Below are 23,639 nucleotides of genomic sequence, written 5' to 3'. Positions count from 1 at the left end.
TTCGAATGTCAAAGTCAAAGTCAAAGTCCAAGTCAACTTTGACTTTCTTTGACTGTAAATAGTCGATTTTGTGTTTTAGTTGTATTATGTGGAGTAAGTGTTGTAATCAGCAAGAACCGAAGTAATCACATGTGTTTTAATGCGAATCGATCTACGACTGTGAATGATAGGAAGTAACAATGCGATAAAGTTAACCTAATCAGTAATCAAACCGATCTAACAATCAATCAAACTCGGGACTCGAACTATTGAATTGTGGTATTGTTATACGTGTGTGTGTGCCTTATGTGTTGTTTGTGCGTGCTTACTTTATGTTTGGTGTGGTATTCAAGCAAATCAATCGAAAATCGAATCGAAACTTGAAAAACAATCGAACTCAATCGAAACCAACATCGAAACGTGACTTATAGAAGATTGTATGTTAGATATAGTGGTTGGGATTAAAAGTAATTTGACTAGGAACTCTAACGAAATCATATCATCATACGTCGGAATCGAAACGTCGAAAACCGTCGCAAAATACTCGAAGTGCGTGGCGGATCGAACAGGAAACATCCTAATCGAACATGCCAGCCGATCGGCTAAGCACCTTGCCAGCCGATCGAGCCCACTCGATCGGAGTTCCCAGCCGATCGGCTGCCACTTTCCTCTTTTGGAAGCCTATAAATAGGGCTGTCATTGTCATACTTTCCATTTTTGGAAAGCTCTGACCGAACCAGCCATCTTCTTCACCTTTTCTCAGATTTCTCACAATCCCGGTAAGTTTTCACTCTAATTCTTGTACGATCTTGATCATTACTTGATTCTACACCTTTCTATCTTTCAAAAACTTGGATTCTAACCGTGAAATCACCAAGATCTAAGTGTTCTTGGGTGATGTCATCATGGTGTTCTTGAAGAACATCATGTTTTGGCCTCATTCCAGTATGATTAGCTTAGATCTAACCGATTTCCACATAAACAAGCTAAGATCCAACATAGATCTAAACATTTTCATGATGTGAAGGATTGAAAGAAGGATTTCCAACTTTCTTTCAACTCTTTTACGCTCAATACTTTCAAATCGATAGAAACGGAGCTTGAACCGGCTAACTAATCATTCAAATAGATTAAAAGGTTCAAGATTCGGGTTCTATATACAAGGTTAACCCGATATCGGTTAAACTCTTAACCGACCTTCCGAACCGTTCGCCGGCCGGACTTGGGTGGTTCCTGTTCGAGCCAGGGAAACAGGTAGGAACGAAGGCTATCATAGTTCAACACGTTGTCAAGATGCCTTGAAAGAATGACAAATAAACAAACAGCCAAGTGTGAGACGAAAGGCCGACCAGGTTAGAAATGCTGGCCGAACGGCTAGGCTGTTCGAACAGCCCAGCCGATCGGACAAACCAGCCGATCGACCGGGCCAGCCGATCGGCTAGCACATGGTCCCACATTTCCAAACTTTCGAAGTATAGTATTGACGAAGTAATGTTCAATCAAATGGGTCGCCTGATTGGTAAACATTACTGTTCGGATCATGAGATACCATGCTTCAACACTTGACCATTTTCACAACTCGTTCGTAGTAGAGAATGTCAGCCGATCGAATAGACTGTTCGATCGAGTGACACTCAGTTGGGGACTAACCTGAAGCTCCTAGTCGATCGAGTGAGCTAGCTGATCGAACGAACCGTTCGATCGAACGACTTGAAAAGGTAGGAACACTTCAGTGTTCTCAAATACTGCAACAAAAACTTCAAAAGTTTAAATCCTCTAACACAAACACACTAGAGGAAGAAACAATCCACTCGAATGGTTCAGCCGATCGAGCCAACCGGCCGATCGAACAGAACTGTCCGATCGGATATACCAGCCGAACGAACAGGCCGTCCGATCGAACCTGCTGTTCGATCGACCAGCCCATTCGATCCATCCATACTTGTTTACTTTTCCGCGTTACTTATCGTTATGCTATCGAACTATTCAGGCTAATCTTACTCTCAGCGCTCCCTTCAATCCACAATCAATCACTGTGAGTATACTCGATCCCTTTTTGCTTTAGCACTTTTGGGTGTTACATACGTTACCTATCAAATCACAATCAAACACAACTATTTGAACGCTAACCAAATTGCATGTGCTATTTGACTAAATGAATGCTGTTTATTATGTTTACACGTGGAGTGCTATCTACCTGTCTTAGCAACATAGTACTATAGTTTGGACTCAGCACCCGTTCACACGGGGGTTGTTAAGGACAAATACTTGCATGGATTACGGTGGTAATCATGTATTGTGAACCGTCTCGGACGGTCAACCCGCAGTCGTTGGTATCGATGGTCCCATGTCGATAATTAACATGCATCGTTTTCCTCTGTGTACGTGCCTGGTTTTGCGTAAACTATTCGAACTCCATATGCTATTATCAAACTTGTGTGCTCACCTTTACATTTTATGTATTGACTTTATTTTAACGTATGTGACAGGAAATTAGGATGCTTACTTGCTAGGAAAGCGGGGCAATAATAAAGCTTTAGAGCCCATCTAGCAGTTGTAGGTCGTAGCCTACCTAGGGGTCTCTAGAAGCGAATAAACTATAGCCATGGAGCCGTTGGAGTTGTTCGATCAAGCATCTATGGCATTAGTTGTCTGTAGATCTTGTCCGGACGAGTCTTAATGACTCTGGGCAGTACTTATAAACATCTGGTTTGTAATAAATTGAATCTGAGTTGTCGAAACAGTACTATTTGTTTAGTTGTATTCTATGATAACTTGCTTATTTATTTGGGATACGGTATATGACGTATCACTTAACTGAATTTGTAATAATAGTTGTTGTGGAAACTTCTGGACAATCTGTTTCGCTCAGTGCCGCGCCCCGATGATTCCGCCATCGGTTGGAGTGTGACAGATTGGTATCAGAGCCATAACTATAGGGAATTAGGCGGACACGACCTAGTCCGGGTCGCTGTCTTATAAACCTAGACTATAGTTAGGAACCATCAGACCCAGTTTATGTGCTTTATTCTGTAATCCTTCACAACCACTGCACTCGAAATTTTAACTAACGTCAGGCGATTCAGTCAGGAATAGGTGTGAAAACCGCAAACTCCCGACTAAATTGGCTGACTTATGTTGATTTTATTCATTTGTTCATGCTATCCTATTATTTTCACTTTCATATAAGGAGAATTGTACCAAATCAGGAGTGAAACCCTCATTTTGATGGAAATTCTTCTTAAATTTACTAGAAACAAGGAAGAAATTGCTAAGCCAAGGGGTGAGACCCTAACCTTAGCAGTTTGTTCTAAACTTTACCTATCTCACCAAGGCTTCGACGGACTCCAACAACCTGAACTCACAAGTATGACCTAGGGAACGCGTGTGGAATGCCCAAGAATCGAGGCAGAAACACGACCTCTAGAGTCGAAAGTGATGACAAGTTTACTGTGAATAGTCGAGTTGCCTTGGTTAGTCGATGTCTAGTAGCCGCAGACAATCTATCTCTCGATTTTTATGTGCTTCGATTCTGAGAACCGCAACCGCATACTCTGATAACTCGTTGATTTTATGTATTTATGTGTGCTTCTCTGTTTAGTGTTTATGTTTGCTCTCTCTGTTTTAAGCTCATGTTTTGGAATATTATTCGATTCCTCTATCTAGTTCAAACAAAACACAACTTGTATTGTTATTCTACCCCTAATCGACACCCAGCTACTGCAAATCTAGACGACATCATACTATGTTATGCCATACGACTAAGTTAGGCTATCTGCTAGACGGGATCACTGTATGACGACACTCGACTTGAAAGGATAGGTTTCTGTTTTCTGACTACATCTGTGATTAAATGTCTATGTGCCTCTGTGCTTCTGTGCTCTATGTGATTTTGTGCTTCTGTGATTCTGTATACTTCTGTGCTCTGTGATTATATGTATCTGTGATTACGTGCCCATATGTTACGTAATATGTGATTCGACGTGATTCTAAGCTTTAGTAGTCTAGACGTGTGAGGTGAGATTCGATTTCGTTGTGTTGAGTCCTGTGACGATGTCTGTTGCAGACCATGTCGTCGTCTGGATCACGTCATCGTCTGACCCGCCAAGAAAAGAGGGACCGACGCCTCGCTGCTATCATCTCCAAAACCGTGGCGAAAGCTGTGAGTGAGGTGTATGAAAACGATAGCAAGTCGTCAGAAGAATCCCGAACTGAGATCTCTAAGGATTCAAGAAAGGCTGCTTTCAGCTTCAAGCAGTTTAAGGCATGCGGACCAAAAGAGTTCACTGGCGAAGATGGTCCAACAGCCATGTTTCACTGGTTTGACTCGGTCGAAGTCACTCTGCGCCAGAGCGGATGTCCTAAGCATCTCCGTACTCTCAATGCTACAGGTGTCTTCCAGTCCCGTGCTTTAGACTGGTGGACGGCCGAACGAAACAAGAGCGGAAATGATGCAGCTTACGGGCTATCATGGAAGGAGTTGAAAGCGATCATGATCGAAGAATTCTGCCCTCCTCATGAACGCCAAAAGCTGGAGGACGAGTTCTGGGGAATCAAGCAGAAGGATGGAGACAACGCTGCTCTCACTGCTCACTTCAAGCAGCTTAGCATTATCTGTCCTGATCAAGTCAAGACCTCAGATCAAGCCATCAAGAAGTATATCCGAGCCCTACCCGACTGTGTAGCCGATTTTGTTCACGCTGCCAAGCCAACAACGATCGAAGAAACCTATCTACTCGCCGCTGAGATCAACGATAAGCGAGTCAAGTCTGGTTTCTGGGATAAGCAGACCAAGTCTCTACATCAAGCTACTACAACACCCACCGACACAATTGCTCAAGCCTCCAAGTCATCGAGAAGGAAGAAGAAGCACAACAACAGCTCCAGCAACAAGAGCTGTGCTGCCGCAACCACTGCCACTCCTCTGCAAGCAGTACCAGCTCAACAGCAGCACCACCAGCGCTCAGCTCCAGTGATCAATGCACCACCAGCAAAGCGTGCATACACAGGCCCTCACCCACTCTGCCCGACATGTTCGTATCACCATCCAGTGGGTCTAGCTTATCGTTTTTGCGCTCACTGTAACCTTTACGGTCATTTCACTGTGAACTGTCGCTATGGTTCTCGTCAAGCCCCAGCTCAAGCTACTGTCAACCAAGCTCTACTCCCTGCCCCTCAAGGCCAACAAGCAGCTCCAGCACCAGCAGTCAATGCTCGAGTCTGCTTTGCATGTGGTGACCCTAACCACTTTGCAAACAGGTGCCCAAACAGGGTGGTTAAACAAGAGCCCCAGCAGCAACAACAGCAGCAGCAACAGCAGCCTCAGCAACAGCAGCAAGCAGCCCATGCCCGAACCTTCAACATCAATGCCCGTCAGGCTCAGGCGGATAACAACGTCGTTAATGGTACGTTCCTTGTGAATGGTATTTATGCATCATGTTTGTTTGATACTGGAGCCGATAACTGCTTTGTGTCATTTGAATTCGAGAAGCTCCTTAGTCATAAGCGCTCTTATCTATCCTCGTCATTCGAAGTCGAAGTTGCTACAGGGAGAACTATTGCCGTTGACTCAGTACTCCGTGATTGTACTCTCGAACTCAACAATCACATCTTTCCAATCGACCTTATTCCGATGCAACTCGGAGGTTTTGATGTCATAATCGGCATGGACTTTCTTCGTGAAAACCATGCTGAAGTTGTGTGCTTTGAAAAGATGATTCGATTCTCGCTCGCAAATGGTGATCTCCTATGTGTATACGGTGAAACAACGTCGAAAGATCTTAAGCTTATGTCGTGTATTCAAGCCAATAAGTATCTCCGCAAGGAATACCGAGCCTTCTTGGCCAACATCGTAGTAGCGGAGAAGGGAAAGATAAAGAAAGTTGAAGCCGAAGATGTTCCAGTGGTTCGTGAATTTCCTCAGGTGTTCCCTGATGATCTTCCCGGACTACCACCAAGTCGTGATATCGACTTTCGTATCGATCTCATTCCTGGAGCTAACCCCGTTGCCAAAGCCCCTTATCGACTCGCTCCATCCGAAATGCGGGAACTCTCGAATCAACTCTAGGAATTACTCGAAAAAGGCTTTATTCGCCCAAGCACCTCTCCTTGGGGCGCGCCAGTCCTTTTCGTCAAAAAGAAGGACGGGTCGTTCCGGATGTGCATCGACTATCGGGAATTGAATAAGATAACCATCAAGAACCGATACCCCTTGCCCCGAATTGACGATTTGTTTGATCAACTATAAGGTGCAGCATGTTTCTCTTAGATCGATCTACGTTCAGGATACCATCAGTTGCGGATTCAAGAGGAAGACATTCCTAAAACTGCTTTTCGAACCCGTTATGGCCATTACGAATTTGTTGTTATGCCCTTTGGTCTAACCAACGCACCCGCGGTTTTTATGGACCTCATGAATCGCGTGTGTAAGCCTTATCTTGACCGTTTCGTCATCGTGTTCATCGACGATGTCTTGATTTATTCCAAATCGAAAGCCGAACACGCGCAACATCTACGTTTGGTTCTCGAGTTACTTCAGGGAAACCAACTCTATGCCAAGTTCTCCAAGTGCGAATTCTGGTTGGAGGAGGTTCAATTTCTGGGTCACATAGTGAATAGTCGAGGTATCCATGTCGATCCTGCGAAGATTGAAGCTGTCAAAAGCTGGATTACGCCTAAGAACCCGTCAGAAGTTCGTTCTTTTCTCGGACTAGCGGGCGATTATCGACGATTCATCGAAGGATTCTCCAAGATCGTTGTGCCGCTTACCGCTCTTACCCATAAGGACAAGCCTTTTGTGTGGGGAAACGCACAAGAGACTGCCTTTCAAACTCTCAAACATATGCTGTGTAACGCACCGATTCTTACGCTGCCCGACGGAAGCGACAACTTCATTGTCTACTGTGATGCTTCTAATCTTGGTCTCGGCTGTGTTCTCATGAAACGAGACAAGGTTATAGCCTACGCATCTCGTCAGCTCAAGGTCCACGAGAAGAACTATACAACCCATGATCTTGAGCTAGGCGCGGTTGTCTTTGCATTGAAGATTTGGCGACACTACCTGTATGGCACTAAGTGTACAATCTACACTGATCACAGGAGTTTACAACACATCTTTAATCAGAGAGAGCTTAACATGCGTCAACGCCGATGGGTAGAACTTCTCAATGATTACGACTGTGAGATTCGTTATCACCCAGGCAAGGCGAATGTGGTTGCTGACGCGCTCAGCAGAAAGAGTTATGTGCTCAGTACCCGAAACATCCAAGCCCAGCATAACCTCGAAACCCTCATCCGAGAAGCTCAACATGCTTGCTTTAACGAGCGTACATTGAAGAGGGAGAGAATATATCACGATGGAGCTCAGTTAGTAAGCAAACCATATGGGATATTCTATTATCTGGACCGAATTTGGATCCCTAAGCGGACCGATTTGCGAAAGATTATCATGAACGAAGCCCACAAGTCCCGATATTCTATTCATCCCGGTGCAGACAAGATGTACCAGGACCTTCGTTATAAGTACTGGTGGCCGGGTATGAAAAGGGATATCGCTCTGTACGTTGGAAGCTGTTTAACTTGTGCAAGAGTCAAGGCTGAACATCAAAGACCTTCTGGCTTACTCGAACAACCGCCGATACCTATATGGAAGTGAGAGAGTATAGCTATGGATTTCATAACGAAGCTCCCGCCCACGCCATCAGGTCACGACAGTATTTGGGTTATAGTGGATCGTCTCACGAAGTCAGCCCACTTTTTGCCGATACGAGAAGACTACAAGGTGGAACGATTAGCCCAAATCTACACCGACGAGATCATCCGTAATCATGGTACGCCTCGTGATATCTTTTCAGATCGCGACGCTCGGTTCACTTCGCGATTGTGGGAAACGTTTCAAGCAGCCCTTGGTACATCGCTTAATCTAAGTACCGCATTCCACCCTCAAACCGACGGACAGACTGAAAGAACGATCCGTACTCTTGAAGACATGCTCCGAGCGTGTGTTATAGATTTTGGTGGTAGTTGGAACAAACACCTGCCGTTGGTGGAATTCTCGTACAATAACAGCTATCATGCCAGCATCCAAATGGCACCTTTCGAGGCTTTGTATGGTAGAAAATGTCGATCGCCTATTGTGTGGCACGAGATCGGTCACTCGCAACTAACCGGTCCCGAGATTCTACAAGAAACGACTGACAAAATCCACCAGATAAGAGACAACCTGGTAAAAGCTCGAAACAGACAGAAAAGTTACGCCAATAAAAGACGCAAGCCCCTTGAATTTGAAGTTGGTGACTACGTACTCCTAAAGGTATCACCTTGGAAGGGTGTGGTCCGATTCGGCAAGAAAGGGAAACTCGCGCCTCGATATGTTGGACCTTTTAGGATTCTGGAAAGAATCGGAAAAGTCGCCTACAGACTCGAATTACCGGAGGAGCTCAGTAACGTCCACCCGACTTTCCATGTCTCTAACCTCCGAAAATGCCTTGCTGATCATGATCTAATCGTACCACTCGACAATCTTCAGGTCAACGAAACGTTACACTTCGTGGAAAAGCCTGTCGAAATCATGGATCGTCAAACCAAGCAGCTCAGGCGCTCTCGCATCCCGATCGTGAAAGTCCGATGGGAAGGCAAACGAGGCGCGGAGTTCACTTGGGAACTCAAAAGCGACATGAAGGCCAAGTACCCGCAGTTGTTTAAATAAATAGATCTGAAGCATCAAATTGGTAAATCACGGTGTCGTGTAGCCTTCGAGCCTAATTTCGGGACGAAATTCCCTAAACAAGGGGAGGCTGTAACACCCCGTGTTTTTGAATGTCAAAGTCAAAGTCAAAGTCCAAGTCAACTTTGACTTTCTTTGACTGTAAATAGTCGATTTTGTGTTTTAGTTGTATTATGTGGAGTAAGTGTTGTAATCAGCAAGAACCGAAGTAATCAAATGTGTTTTAATGCGAATCGATCTACGACTGTGAACGATAGGAAGTAACAATGCGATAAAGTTAACCTAATCAGTAATCAAACCGATCTAACAATCAATCAAACTCGAGACTCGAACTATTGAACTGTGGTATTGTTATACGTGTGTGTGTGCCTTATGTGTTGTTTGTGCGTGCTTACTTTATGTTTGGTGTGGTATTCAAGCAAATCAATCGAAAATCGAATCGAAACTCGAAAAACAATCGAACTCAATCGAAACCGACATCGAAACGTGACTTATAGAAGAATGTATGTTAGATATAGTGGTTGGGATTAAAAGTAATTTGACTAGGAACTCTAACAAAATCATATCATCATACGTCGGAATCGAAACGTCGAAAACCGTCGCAAAATACTCGAAGTGCGTGGCGGATCGAACAGGAAACATCCTGATCGAACAGGCCAGCCGATCGGCTAAGCACCTTGCCAGCCGATCGAGCCCACTCGATCGGAGTTCCCAGCCGATCGGCTGCCACTTTCCTCTTTTGGAAGCCTATAAATAGGGCTGTCATTGTCATACTTTCCATTTTTGGAAAGCTCTGACCGAACCAGCCATCTTCTTCACCTTTTCTCAGATTTCTCACAATCCCGGTAAGTTTTCACTCTAATTCTTGTACGATCTTGATCATTACTTGATTCTACACGTTTCTATCTTTCAAAAACTTGTATTCTAACCGTGAAATCACCAAGATCTAAGTGTTCTTGGGTGATGTCATATTGGTGTTCTTGAAGAACATCATGTTTTGGCCTCATTCCACTATGATTAGCTTAGATCTAACCGATTTCCACATAAACAAGCTAAGATCCAACATAGATCTAAACATTTTCATGATGTGAAGGATTGAAAGAAGGATTTCCAACTTTCTTTCAACTCTTTTACACTCAATTCTTTCAAATCGATAGAAACGGAGCTTGAACCGGCTAACTAATCATTCAAATAGATTAAAAGGTTCAAGATTCGGATTCTATATACAAGGTTAACCCGATATCGGTTAAACTCTTAACCGACCTTCCGAACCGTTCGCCGGCCGGACTTGGGTGGTTCCTGTTCGAGCCAGGGAAACAGGTAGGAACGAAGGCTATCATAGTTCAACACGTTGTCAAGATGCCTTGAAAGAATGACAAATAAACAAACAGCCATGTGTTAGACGAAAGGCCGACCAGGTTAGAAATGCTGGCCGAACGGCTAGGCTGTTCGAACAGCCCAGCCGATCGGACATACCAGCCGATCGACCGGGCCAGCCGATCGGCTAGCACATGGTCCCACATTTCCAAACTTTCGAAGTATAGTATTGACGAAGTAATGTTCAATCAAATGGGTCGCCTGATTGGTAAACATTACTGTTCGGATCATGAGATACCATGCTTCAACACTTGACCATTTTCACAACTCGTTCGTAGTAGAGAATGTCAGCCGATCGAACAGACTGTTCGATCGAGTGACACTCAGTTGGGGACTAACCTGAAGCTCCAAGCCGATCGAGTGAGCTAGCCGATCGAACGAACCGTTCGATCGAACGACTTGAAAAGGTAGGAACACCTCAGTGTTCTCAAATACTGCAACAAAAACTTCAAAAGTTCAAATCCTGTAACACAAACACACTAGAGGAAGAAACAATCCACTCGAATGGTTCAGCCGATCGAGCCAACCGGCCGATCGAACAGGACTGTCCGATCGGATATACCAGCCGAACGAACAGGCCGTCCGATCGAACCTTCCGTTCGATCGACCAGCCCATTCGATCCATCCATACTTGTTTACTTTTCCGCGTTACTTATCGTTATGCTATCGAACTATTCAGGCTAATCTTACTCTCAGTGCTCCCTTCAATCCACAATCAATCACTGTAAGTATACTCGATCCCTTTTTGCTTTAGCACTTTTGGGTGTTACATACGTTACCTATCAAATCACAATCAAACACAAACTATTTGAACGCTAACCAAATTGCATGTGCTATTTGACTAAATGAATGCTGTTTATTATGTTTACACGTGGAGTGCTATCTACCTGCCTTAGCAACATAGTACTATAGTTTGGACTCAGCACCCGTTCACACGGGGGTTGTTAAGGACAAATACTTGCATGGATTACGGTGGTAATCATGTATTGCGAACCGTCTCGGACGGTCAACCCGCAGTCGTTGGTATCGATGGTCCCATGTCGATAATTAACATGCATCGTTTTCCTTTGTGTACGTGCCTGGTTATGCGTAAACTATTCGAACTCCATATGCTATTATCAATCTTGTGTGCTCACCTTTACATTTTATGTATTGACTTTATTTTAACGTATGTGACAGGAAATTAGGATGCTTACTTGCTAGGAAAGCGGGGCAATAATAAAGCTTTAGAGCCCATCTAGCAGTTGTAGGTCGTAGCCTACCTAGGGGTCTCTAGAAGCGAATAAACTATAGCCATGGAGCCGTTGGAGTTGTTCGATCAAGCATCTATGGCATTAGTTGTCTGTAGCTCTTGTCCGGACGAGTCTTAATGACTCTGGGCAGTACTTATAAACATCTGGTTTGTAATAAATTGAATCTGATTTGTCGAAACAGTACTATTTGTTTAGTTGTATTCTATGATAACTTGTTTATTTATTTGGGATACGGTGTGGGACGTATCACTTAACTGAATTTGTAATAATAGTTGTTGTGGAAACTTCTGGACAATCTGTTTCGCTCAGTGCCGCGCCCCGATGATTCCGCCATCGGTTGGGGTGTGACAAGTTTGAGTTTGGTGTTGGAGATGTTAGGAGAGTTCTTGATTTTCAGGATTCTGATGATGATCCAACAATCATGTCAGAACGTCTTGTTAAAGGGTTGTGGTGTACAATGGGATTCACTGGGCATATAAATGGAAAAATGCTTAAAAGAAATTTTTCAAAGGCTTACAGGTACTTGATGCACTGCATGGTGCATTCAATGTCACATAGAAAAGGAGCATATGATGAAGTACCCGATTACATCATGAACTTCATTGCTAGCCTGGTATTGAACAGAAAGTATAATATTTCTCAAGTGATCTTTGAGTACATGAAAGAAAATTGCAAAAATGAAGTAGATAGATACATCATGTACCCTAGGTTCATCATGATGTTAATCAATGATAAGATCAAGGATCTTCCAAGGAACAGTGATGATATCATGGAGCTGAGTAGTGTAAACTATAATACAATTGGAAGAATCACCAAGGAAAAGGATGCAAAAACAAAACAAATGATATGTAGAATCAAGGATAAAAATTATGTTGCTCCTGAGAATGAAAAGTGGAGACATGAGAAAAGTGATTCAGACAATGAAAATGATAAGATGAGCGAGATGGCTGAGAAGAAGACTAGATGGTGGTGTGTGAGAGATGGAAAACGAAAGAGAACACCTAAGTCATCCCATGCAGTTACCATTCCAAAGGATGAAGATAAGGGTATAGTGAAACGGGGAGTCTTAAGTCAGTAGGAATTTATGTTTATTAAATGTTTCTAATAAATCTATCAATATTTGTTTTGCAGGGTCTTCTGGAGAACCACAACAAAGATTGATAGATGAAACTGTCTTGGAGCCGTCTGTGGTTATTGAACAAGGAGTTGATCGTCTGAATAAATCTTTTGAAAGCTATCTGAAGAAGAATGAGGAAGCAGTAGCTCAAAAGATTCAAGGATCAAGTGCTCAAGATCCTGAAGATGAGGATCAAGATAACCTAAGTGAAGATGATTCTGAAGCAACTCAATCAGAATCAGAATTGGATCCAACAACTCTTGGGAGAGGGAAAGCTCAGTTAAAGAAGAAGCCTTTAAAGAAAAAGAAAGCATCAGATGAAGAAGATTCATCTTATGATCCTGATCAGCCAAAGAAACAAGTAAAGAAACGAAAAGCAGTTCAAGCTGGAGTAATTCCAAGAAATGTTAGAGCAAAGAAATCAGGAGCTGAACCGCAAAAAGATAAAGGTGGAAAGAAAGAGAAACATCTTCAGAAGTCCAAGGTTCTTGAAAAAGAAAAAGATTAAAGTGTTGAAACTCCAAAAGAACCTGAGGTAGATAGTACTGAAGAACCGGTGGTGAAAGCTCAAGAAAGAACGGGAGGTGATGATTATGTAGAAATCACTGGATTCAAAGCTGCTACTCCACAAGATAAACCAGGATCGTCACATCCTAAAGATTCAAAGTTTGATTACATTTTTGAAGGTCTTCCAGAAGCAACAGGAATTTACACAGAAGATATTCCTGAAGACGATATGATATGTTCAACAATGAAGCGGTTAAAGAATTGTTACAAAAGGTCAACAAGCTGGAAAAAGAAAAGGCCAAAACAGAATTAGAGCGTGATATTCTAATGAAACAAGTTGATAATTTGATGAAAGCTTCTGATCAAGTCAGAGCAGTGTTGATAAACCAAGAGGAAACAATGAACAGGATGAAGAATGAAGCTCATGATAATTCGAAGGTGTTTGAATTGTTGACTGCACAGATTGCTTCGTTTAATGTGAAGATAAAAAACTTGGAAGAGGTGAATCAGACGCTTAATCAGCTTCTCAGTGAGATGAGTGAAGCTTCATCAAACGAAATAAAGGCGATGAAGTTGGAAATGGAAGCCATGAAGGCAGACAAAGTGATGAAAGATGAACAACTTCATATGCTATACTCTGTCATGGAGAGTCATTTCAAGATAGATGTCCATGCCGCATTCAATGAAATAGAAGTGAAAAGAGCTGAAGAAAGAAGAATGGAACGTGAAAGACGTCTAGCTGAAGAAGCCACCCAAAAGAACAAAGGTGTGATTGATGATACTCAAGAAGCTGGTGGATCGTTAAGTCAACCTGAAATTGGTGGTTCATCAAACCAAGAAGATATAGAAATGGTTGATGCTGAAAATGTTCAGGAACATGTTGATCAAGGCTTCATGATGGTTGGAGAGTCTTCTGAACCTTTGGATGCTGAAAATGTTCTTAGAAAAGTGGCTGTTATTCAAAGAAAGAAAAAGGCTAGAGAAATGTTGTTACTAGAGTGGAAGACAGATCAGTTCGTACTTGTTGGTGATGCCTATCCAGTGCCTTACAATGTTCAAGAAGTTGCTCGTGAAATGAAAGTTAAAGAAAGGCGAAGAAAGGCAAAGAAAGTTCGTGGAGAAATCGTTGATGATGACTCCGATGTAGAGCTGTTTGGAGATGATGAAGAAGAAAATGAAGATGATAATGATGAAAAGGATGACAAGCCTGATGATCATGATGATAAAGATGATAAGGGAGATGATGATAACGATCAGGGTGCTTTCGGGTTATTAATCAAAGATCCAATTGTTCAAGAAAGAATCAATGAATTGATGAATGATGAAATCAATGAACAAGAGGATGACTTTCAAAATGAAGCTTCATCATCAGGAAAGCAGCATGTTGATCGGGTATTCCTCTCAAACCCAACTGTTATTTACTTGAATGCTCAACAAGAAGGTGAGGTTGAGGTTAGAAGAACTAGAGCTGAAATGCTATAAGAGTTGGGGTTAGAAGAAGGAAAGTTTAAGTTTGATATTGAGGACGAGATTCCTCAGTCACCAGCAAAAGACTTTGAGCCCAGATACGCATACGAAGCAGATCACTATGATGATGTAATTGTTGAAGATGCTTCAGCTCTTTTCATAAACGATCTTGTTAAGAAATAAGCAATCAATGTCTTTTTTTGAGCAGTTAACAAGCCACATTGGATCCAAAATGCTGATTCTTCGAGATTTTCCAGTGGACTTGTCATAAAGAGAGATGACTGCCTCAGCTGTTGTTTCATTGTATAACCAACCTTGAAATAGATCATGAAAATCTTGTTCGATGGCTCTGAGAGGCATGTTCTTCAAACACTTAGGCGGCTTTACATCCAGAGTTATGTCTTTCTTTCCATTTTTCAAGTATGTGACAATCTGCTTTGGATACTGTGGCTTCCAATCAGGATAGCCATTCTTTGCTTGCCATTTAATGTAGTTCCACAGATCTTGATCATGTTGACGAACTTCAGGACCATAGTAGCACTGCTTGATATTCTTTGTCTTTACCAACACATCCACATCCCACCATGGTAGAGAACTAATATCAGATAGGAACTCGAAGTATTGAACTCCTTCTTCTCTCCTGATGGCATACACTTTGAGATCTTCAAGGTATCCCCACGATAAAATATCTCCCCATGATAGATTTTTATTGTGAGTGAAGTACTGGAGAGCTCTAAGAGTTTTTCTTTCTTTAGGCATATTATTGAACCATTTCTTTCTTTCTTCTGCAAGAATTTCTTTAGGAATAGTTTCAGGAACACCTTCTGTGGAGATCTTTTCAACAATTTTTCTTTTAGTTTCATCTTCATTTCTGTCTTTGAACATCTCAGCAAATGAAGGAAACGTTTCATCAACCCCCGCATTCACTATGCGGGGGTTGATGAAACGTTTCCTTCATTTGCTGAGATGTTCAAAGACAGAAATGAAGATGAAACTAAAAGAAAAATTGTTGAAAAGATCTCCACAGAAGGTGTTCCGCGGGGGTTGATGAAACGTTTCCTTCATTTGCTGAGATGTTCAAAGACAGAAATGAAGATGAAACTAAAAGAAAAATTGTTGAAAAGATCTCCACAGAAGGTGTTCCTGAAACTATTCCTAAAGAAATTCTTGCAGAAGAAAGAAAGAAATGGTTCAATAATATGCCTAAAGAAAGAAAAACTCTTAGAGCTCTCCAGTACTTCACTCACAATAAAAATCTATCATGGGGAGATATTCTATCGTGGGGATACCTTGAAGATCTCAAAGTGTATGCCATCAGGAGAGAAGAAGGAGTTCAATACTTCGAGTTCCTATCTGATATTAGTTCTCTACCATGGTGGGATGTGGATGTGTTGGTAAAGACAAAGAATATCAAGCAGTGCTACTATGGTCCTGAAGTTCGTCAACATGATCAAGATCTGTGGAACTACATTAAATGGCAAGCAAAGAATGGCTATCCTGATTGGAAGCCACAGTATCCAAAGCAGATTGTCACATACTTGAAAAATGGAAAGAAAGACATAACTCTGGATGTAAAGCCGCCTAAGTGTTTGAAGAACATGCCTCTCAGAGCCATCGAACAAGATTTTCATGATCTATTTCAAGGTTGGTTATACAATGAAACAACAGCTGAGGCAGTCATCTCTCTTTATGACAAGTCCACTGGAAAATCTCGAAGAATCAGCATTTTGGATCCAATGTGGCTTGTTAACTGCTCAAAGAAAGACATTGATTGCTTATTTCTTAACAAGATCGTTTATGAAAAGAGAGACAAAAATCAAGCAATGCAGTACCAAACGATTGTAGATGTTTGCTTTGCTCAAGACATCAATTCTGGTAGATATTGGAAGACTAAATGGAGAAACATTGAAATTGATGAGTTCTTGAAAAGATACAAGCGAAGTCAAAGGTCTAAAGAGATAGCAAAGAGAGCTGCTGAGTTGGGAAGGAGAAATTTGGGTTATGTACCACCAACAGATCAGACGCCAATTGAATCTGAAGAAAACAAGATTCCTAAATGGGATCGAAAGCGTGATGGTGACCCAGAGTACAGAAAATGGTGGATGACTAAAGGAAGACACAAAAGACGAAGAATGTTAGAAGAAAGAGAGGAAAAGAGAAGACAAAAGGCTAAACAACGAAGACGGAACAGGAAGAAATAAAGACTATACTGGAAGGAACTACAGCTACATCCGAGGGGGAGTCTGTTAGTGCATACGTCTGTAGCTTCCGTCAGTATGTAGTCATGTTTTGTAATGTTTGAAAACAATATATGTATGTATGTATGTATGTATGTTAGATAGCCTAGTAGATCAGGATATGGTGCGTAAATGTTAAAGTGCTGACTTTTGTTGACCATGCTAATCGATCGGCTAGCCCAGCCGATCGGACAGGCAAACCGATCGAACAGGGTGTTCAATCAAACAGCATGTCAGCCGATCGGCCAGCACTCTCTCTATCCTGATGCTACTGCCTATAAATAGCTAGTCGAACTGTTCATTTGTAACTTTTGCTATTTTGACTCTCTTGCGAACTCATGTCAGTCTAACCTTTCAAAGGAGCTTGTGTACTTTCATATTCGATTAATGAAAGATCGGACAGTATTTCAGAGTTGAATTTGTTATCGTACATCTGTAGTTTGATTCAATGAATTCTGCGCATTGATCATATCCGATTCATATAAGTTCCAGTCGATCAGATCCTGTTCAAAAGGGACCTACATAAAGTAATCGCACGAAATCACACCAAACATGTATAGCTAAAATTGTTGACTTTTATATACAACATGTCTATTACAAATTACAACTGAACTTTAAAATATACTAGAGGTTGTGCATTCCTTATTTTAATCTAACTAGGAATATTAGGCTCAGCATGCTTTTATATATATATAAGGTTTATTCTATCTCCTCTGACTAAAGTTTTAGGCTTATAGATGATATGGGTGCTAGTACTGGTTCAGGGTGTTGAGATCTAATTTTATTGATTGATCCGGGTTTGGCAGTTTAACTTAATTAAAAGTTGGCATTTACTGCTGTAGTGGCTAACATATAGAGATTCGCCCACTTTTCATCCAATTCATCTCCCCATGGTGGGTTATTTTTTATTTCCCGAGTTTCCTTATTAATTATCATTTCTTTTTCTTGACCTTTTCTAATAATCCGACGTCTTTTCTTAGCGGTAAGTGGATCCTCAAACTGTGCCTTACGAATAAATATTCCTTCCTTAGTATCTGCTGAGTATCTTGAGGAATTTGATTGAGATGAGGTTCCCTTATCTTTTGGTGAATTATCTAGTTGACAATAGATGTCTGAAATTCTTTGCTTACCCATACTGTCAATTAACAAATAGTCAAATAACACAGAAATACATAATCACCACTAACACGTAGAGTCAAAATTGTCGACTTTGCGACTATCTGATTTTATATATTTTAGTAGTATGCATCCGTACACACAGGTTATCTTACAAAAGTTTTATTCTAAGTTATTTTACAAGATTATATTATTTATTATTTCATTCTTATTAAACGAACACACCACGCCACCACATACTATCCCCGTCAGCTGGCACTTCAGAAACGACGTTCCCTCTCGTCGTATTTCCAGGAGATCTGTTCTCCCACTTCCCGGATTCTATTCCCTGCATCTACCAGCTCCTCGCCATAGTGGCGGAGTTCAGCCAAGTTTTCATTGCTTATTGGTGGGTTTGGTGTAGGCTCCGGGTCGAACTGAGGGAAAAAGGTGTTAGGGTTATTCAAAAGGTTCTGAAATTGCCAGTCGGTGGTCCACCATTCTTCCAGTTCTGCTGGTAGAGGTTGGGGGTTAACAATCGGATCTGGGACAGCAGGTACCAAATCTACTGGGAGTTGGGATTCAACTGGGTAATAGAAAAAGTCTTCATCGGCAGGTCCGATGAGGTCACTAAGTGCCAGTTTATGATCTAACTCCTCCCATGGTGGCATTTCCTAGGCTTGCCTAGAACTTTCCCCAATCTCTATTCCTTTCCCTTTATCCTTGGGATCCTCAACCTTTTTAACTTTTGCTTTTGATACCGTTGGTTTTACCTACGCACACGTCTCCAGCCTACAAACCTTCTTCTCTTTTTCACCTTTGGTTTATCCTGGGGTTTTGCCCGAAATACTATGGCTCCTCAACATCAGCCTGGTAGCCCGTGGTAGTATCCATATCTGTAGTATGGATAGTAAAGTTTTGAAGGGCTTCTGATAGTTCATTCATGCTGTTAGCATACATGAAGAAACACACAAAATTCTAAGTTAAAATTTTGTGAACTAAAATTTCACAGAATCACAGAATGGCAATCAGAAAAATTAAGTATTTTTAAATACTTAATTGGCTTAAATCAGTGGCTCTAATACCACCTTTTTCTGTCACGGCCCCCGTCTCGGTTTGACCCTGTCCAAGAGCCGTGGGACAGAAAAACCCGTGGTATTTATTATCTGATTTGACAGCGGAAGTTTTACCAGGATCTTTAAACTTGAAAATGCCCGATTATTTTATTTCATAATCTGGGATGAACCCCATAATTTACAATAGAGGAATTTCACAAGGAAATTCCCTGGTTTACAAAACATGTTTATTTATTTAACTGGGCCGCCACTTCAAGCTTTATGAGTGCTCAGTAGCACTTTTCCTTGATTCACATGAGGTCGCCTGAAACATGTTATAAAAATATTTTTGTCAGTGGGGAAATACTGGTGAATCATTCAAATTTAATAAAACGACACCTGGTTATCAATTACAACATAAGAGCGATTACAATGGCTTTTATCTTATTTTTATCTGGCGCTGTGTCACGCCCTGGTGACGATGGTCATACCACACTATTGGGTCCTTTCACCCAAGTAGTGTTGATTATCACTGTTAGGATTTATTAGCCTAACCGTGAGAAATTAGTAATGTGTACAATACCCCACTAGCCAGTGATTCAAGATAACCACGACTTAATCCCTGTAATTATACCTTTGAATATAATTTGAGGTATTGTAAAATACTTTTGATAAAAGAGAATGACTCACATTGCAAGTTTAAACGGGCAGAGTTTAGCCTACTGATAAGCCTGATAACCTAATTGAAACAACAATGCACACGAACTAGGTCAGTAACTAATACAGCATTTACGATAATTCACGAGATACAAACCCTCACAACGAATGACAAAGTGCGATACTTAACATCCATCGAATTCACGACGAATGACAAAGTATAACCCTAACGTGGGCAGCACTAAAACATCCATTGGATAGTTTCAATCGATCGGACATTGAATCGTAGCAGCGATCGAGTTAATACCTTGTATCCTGGCAGCGTCTCCCTATGTGAAAATGTAAATTTGAGCAGTATAACTTCGTTTTCGATCAAAGTTTTCAACACAGGGGGACTGCTCATGCACTGAACAATTTATAGTTGAAAAATGGGGTTTACGCGGCCCAAGTAACCCATACTTAAAACTTACGCGGCCCGCGAGGCCGCCTAGTCTACGTGTAGGGCTGGGGTGTCATGAGTAGGTGTGCCAGATGGACGACACGTGGTCCGGCATGCTTATCTGGTCAACCTTAATTTGACGCGGCCCATGTGACATTTAGCCTGTCCCTTATGCGGCCCGCGAGAGGACCAAGTTTCATGTTTTCTTGGTTTTTCATGCACATTAGGGTTTCAGGGGTCCGGGTTTTCACTTACGGGCCGTTTAGGGACATTTTGGCAGTCCTTACAGTTTGGGTGGAAGATTGATGTTGGGGGCTTTTGGACGGTGGTTTGGGAGTATGCTTTGTGGGTCTGGATGGTATGGATTTGGGTTCCCTCTCTTTTCTAGTGGGATTCTTTCTTTTTAGCACAGGATTTTGAACATCTTCTGGCTCAGAACAACCCTGCGCATTCAGCTCCATATAAGCTCTTTTCTCCTCATTCCACCTGGACATGTCATTTGTCGCTCTGTCCCTTTTTACACTTGCTAGTGCTTCAGCAAGTGCATTTATGGTAACATCAATCTTTTTGCTACCATCTGGCAAGGGAATCTTTTTAGTCATATCATCCTTTTCTAGTTCAATGTAAAGACCATCATCTATTCCCTTCTTCTTCCATGTCACAGCCCCCGATCCCTATCTCCCGGGAACGGGCGGCCGTGAGCCAGTTTCGGTGGTATCACATTTTATTTATCCAATTTGGCAGCGGAAATTTTCATCAGGATCGTAGTTAGGAAATATTTTAATCAGAGTAAACCACCACATTTTATAACATTAAACATATGGGTAAAAACCCAAGTTTTTAATACACACGTTTCATAGGAATAAATCCTATTTATTTAATAAAAACATCCATTTTATTCTTAGGTAACTTCATTGCCACTTTTCCAAGCCTTCAGTGCTGTCCAGCTGGCTTCTATTTGGCTTTCACACTTTGTTACCTGAAACGCGTTTTAAAAACATTTTGTCAGTGGGAAATACTGGTGAGTGAATCCCAGTTTAATCAAGTTTAAGTAAAAACTAATTTGCAGTATTGAGGGCACATCCGCAATTACATTTGTATCCAAGACATCACAATTAACATCAGTGGTACGGTCATACTCAACATATGGGATGTTACCACGCCAGTAACCAATTTTGTATACAAAACCCCAACATACCCACTATAATTGTATTCTTCACAAATACTCAATACTGTCATTTGCATGGAAAGGTATTTAAGGTTTTGTAAAAACAGTTAATAAAAAGGAGATTACTCACATTGCTGTTTTAGGTTTTTCGTAAGGGTTTCCTGGAGATAATCTATAAATTACACAAATGCACGTGTGTTAGTATAATAACCCATTTTAACATTAGTAATACCCTCCCCGAGACGGCATTCCAACGACTACGTCGGGCAGAACCACGACAGCCGTTACGGAACCCTAGATCAATCGGGCAACGTATCTAATACGTCTCCAGGGGTTATAATACTTACATCGTAGCAGAACCACGCTATTTTAGGGGGTATAATGCCCGGGTATAGTGTATACTACTTCAGAAATTTAGAAATAAAGAAAGATTTGAGCGATCGTCGAATGAAGCCGATGCGTGTTATTTATAGTATCTGATCTGGGGTTTCTCGCGGCCCGCGTGGGATTTGGGCCGGGTTCACGCGGCCCGCGTCAAATGAAGTCAACGGCGTAGCTTGGCCCACTCATCACTAGACTTGACACGGTGTTGACACGTGTCGGCTCCGGGTCATGCCACAAATCAGGACGCTCGCGGCCCGCCTTCACTTCCCCAAACATGTACGCGGCCCGCATCAACTAAGGGTTTTGGCGATATCCTGGTACACACTCGCGCGGCCCGCTTAAGCTTGAGGTGAGGCCCTACGCGGCCCGCCTCAGCTTAATAATTATTGTTTTTTATTTATTTTATATAGTATAATCTATCTTGGGGCTCGGTTTTCACATACGGGGTGCATATAAAGACAAGTTGATATATTTACAATATATATTAGAGTGTCAGAAATATTATGAGGATGTCGGTTTTACCGAGGGTTGTTATATTCTCCCCACCTTGTTTTAGAGCTCGTCCTCGAGATCTACTGGAACAAGTGTGGATATTTCTTTTGCATTTCGGATTCAAGCTCCCACGTGTACTCGGGTCCTCTTTTGGAGTCCCACTTTACTTTGACCAGAACCAATCTCTTATGCTTGAGATTTTTAACTTTCCTATCTTCAATTTGTAGAGGCTTCTCCACAAACTTGAGTTGCTCATTAACCTCTATATCCTTAAGAGGTACTACGAGTGATTCATCAGCTAAACACTTTTTAAGATTGGATACATGAAACACATCATGTATTCCTGCCATTTCCTCTGGCAGTCGTAGCTGATAAGCTACAGGTCCTATTCTTCGGATAATTTCAAAAGGTCCAATATACCTGGGACTAAGCTTTCCTCTTTTGATGAATCTTACCACTCCTTTCCAGGGAGAGACTTTCAATAACACTTTATCTCCCACTTGAAATTCTAATGGTTTGCATCTGTTATCAGCATAGCTCTTTTGGCGATCACGTGCTGTTTTCAGTCGTTCCTTGACTTGAATGATTTTATCAGTTGTTTCTTGTACTATCTCAGGTCCAGATAATTGTTTTTCCCCAATTTCTGCCCAACAGACTGGGGTTCTGCACTTTCGTCCATAAAGTGCTTCGAATGGTGCAGCATTGATACTTGTGTGATAACTGTTATTATAAGAAAATTCTATTAAAGGTAAGTGTTCGTCCCAGTTACCTCCAAAATCAATTACACAAGCTCTAAGCATGTCCTCCATTGTCTGAATTGTCCTTTCGCTTTGTCCGTCCGTTTGAGGATGATAAGCTGTGCTTAGATTTAACCTGGTTCCCATTGCTTTTTGGAAACTTGACCAAAAATGAGAAGTAAAACGGCTATCTCTATCAGAAACAATTGATAAAGGAATGCCATGTAATGAAACAATTTTATTTACATATAATTTGGCTAATTGTTCCATACTAAAGGTTTCCTTCATTGGTAAGAAATGAGCTGACTTGGTTAATCTATCTACAATCACCCAGATTGTATCATTACCTTTCCTTGTTTTAGGCAATTTGGTAACAAAATCCATTGTTATCCATTCCCATTTCCAAACTGGTATTTCTAATTGTTGTAACAATCCTGAGGGTTTCTGATGTTCAGCTTTAACTTGTGAGCAAGTTAAACATTTAGAAACATAAGCTGCTACGTCCTTTTTCATTCCTATCCACCAGAAATTTTTCCTTAAATCCTGGTACATTTTATCACTTCCTGGATGCATCGTATATTTAGACTTATGGGCTTCTTCTAATATACGGTGACGTAAATTTCCTAATTTAGGTATCCACATTCTCTTTTTATGGAACCTCCAAATTCCATCCGTTCCTTGTTCTAATTCCTTAATCATTCCCTTTAACTTTTCAGTATCTTCCTTGATTACTGATTCTTGTGCTTTTCTAATTTGATTGTTTAAATCTACTTGTAGATTTAATTTAAGAGAACGTACCCTTTTTGGTTTTTCGTGATATTTTCGACTTAAAGCATCAGCCACCACATTGGCTTTTCCTGCATGATACTGGATATCACAATCATAATCACTAAGCAATTCCATCCAGCGTCTCTGTCTCATATTCAACTCTTTTTGCCCGAAGACATATC

General features: G+C 41.5%; 1 protein-coding gene across 1 annotated transcript; it reads left to right on the top strand.

The window, feature by feature from the left end:
* The first annotated feature begins 13,192 nt into the window (after positions 1 to 13,192).
* Positions 13,193 to 14,440, top strand: LOC110913901 (uncharacterized protein DDB_G0283697-like). The gene has a single exon (XM_022158719.1). It carries the CDS (start codon positions 13,193 to 13,195, stop codon positions 14,438 to 14,440), a length of 1,248 nt encoding a protein of 415 aa, XP_022014411.1.
* The last annotated feature ends 9,199 nt before the right edge of the window (positions 14,441 to 23,639 follow it).

The sequence above is a fragment of the Helianthus annuus genome, chromosome 15 (genome assembly GCF_002127325.2).
Source record: "Helianthus annuus cultivar XRQ/B chromosome 15, HanXRQr2.0-SUNRISE, whole genome shotgun sequence".
In the NCBI taxonomy this organism is placed as follows: Eukaryota; Viridiplantae; Streptophyta; class Magnoliopsida; order Asterales; family Asteraceae; genus Helianthus; species Helianthus annuus.
Note: the sequence above shows the minus strand (reverse complement) of the source record. Positions and strands in the feature narration are given on the sequence as shown.

Bases quoted from the DNA above. Each gene is read 5' to 3' on its own strand.
- LOC110913901 (XM_022158719.1), top strand. From the start codon at position 13,193: ATGTTCAACAATGAAGCGGTTAAAGAATTGTTACAAAAGGTCAACAAG.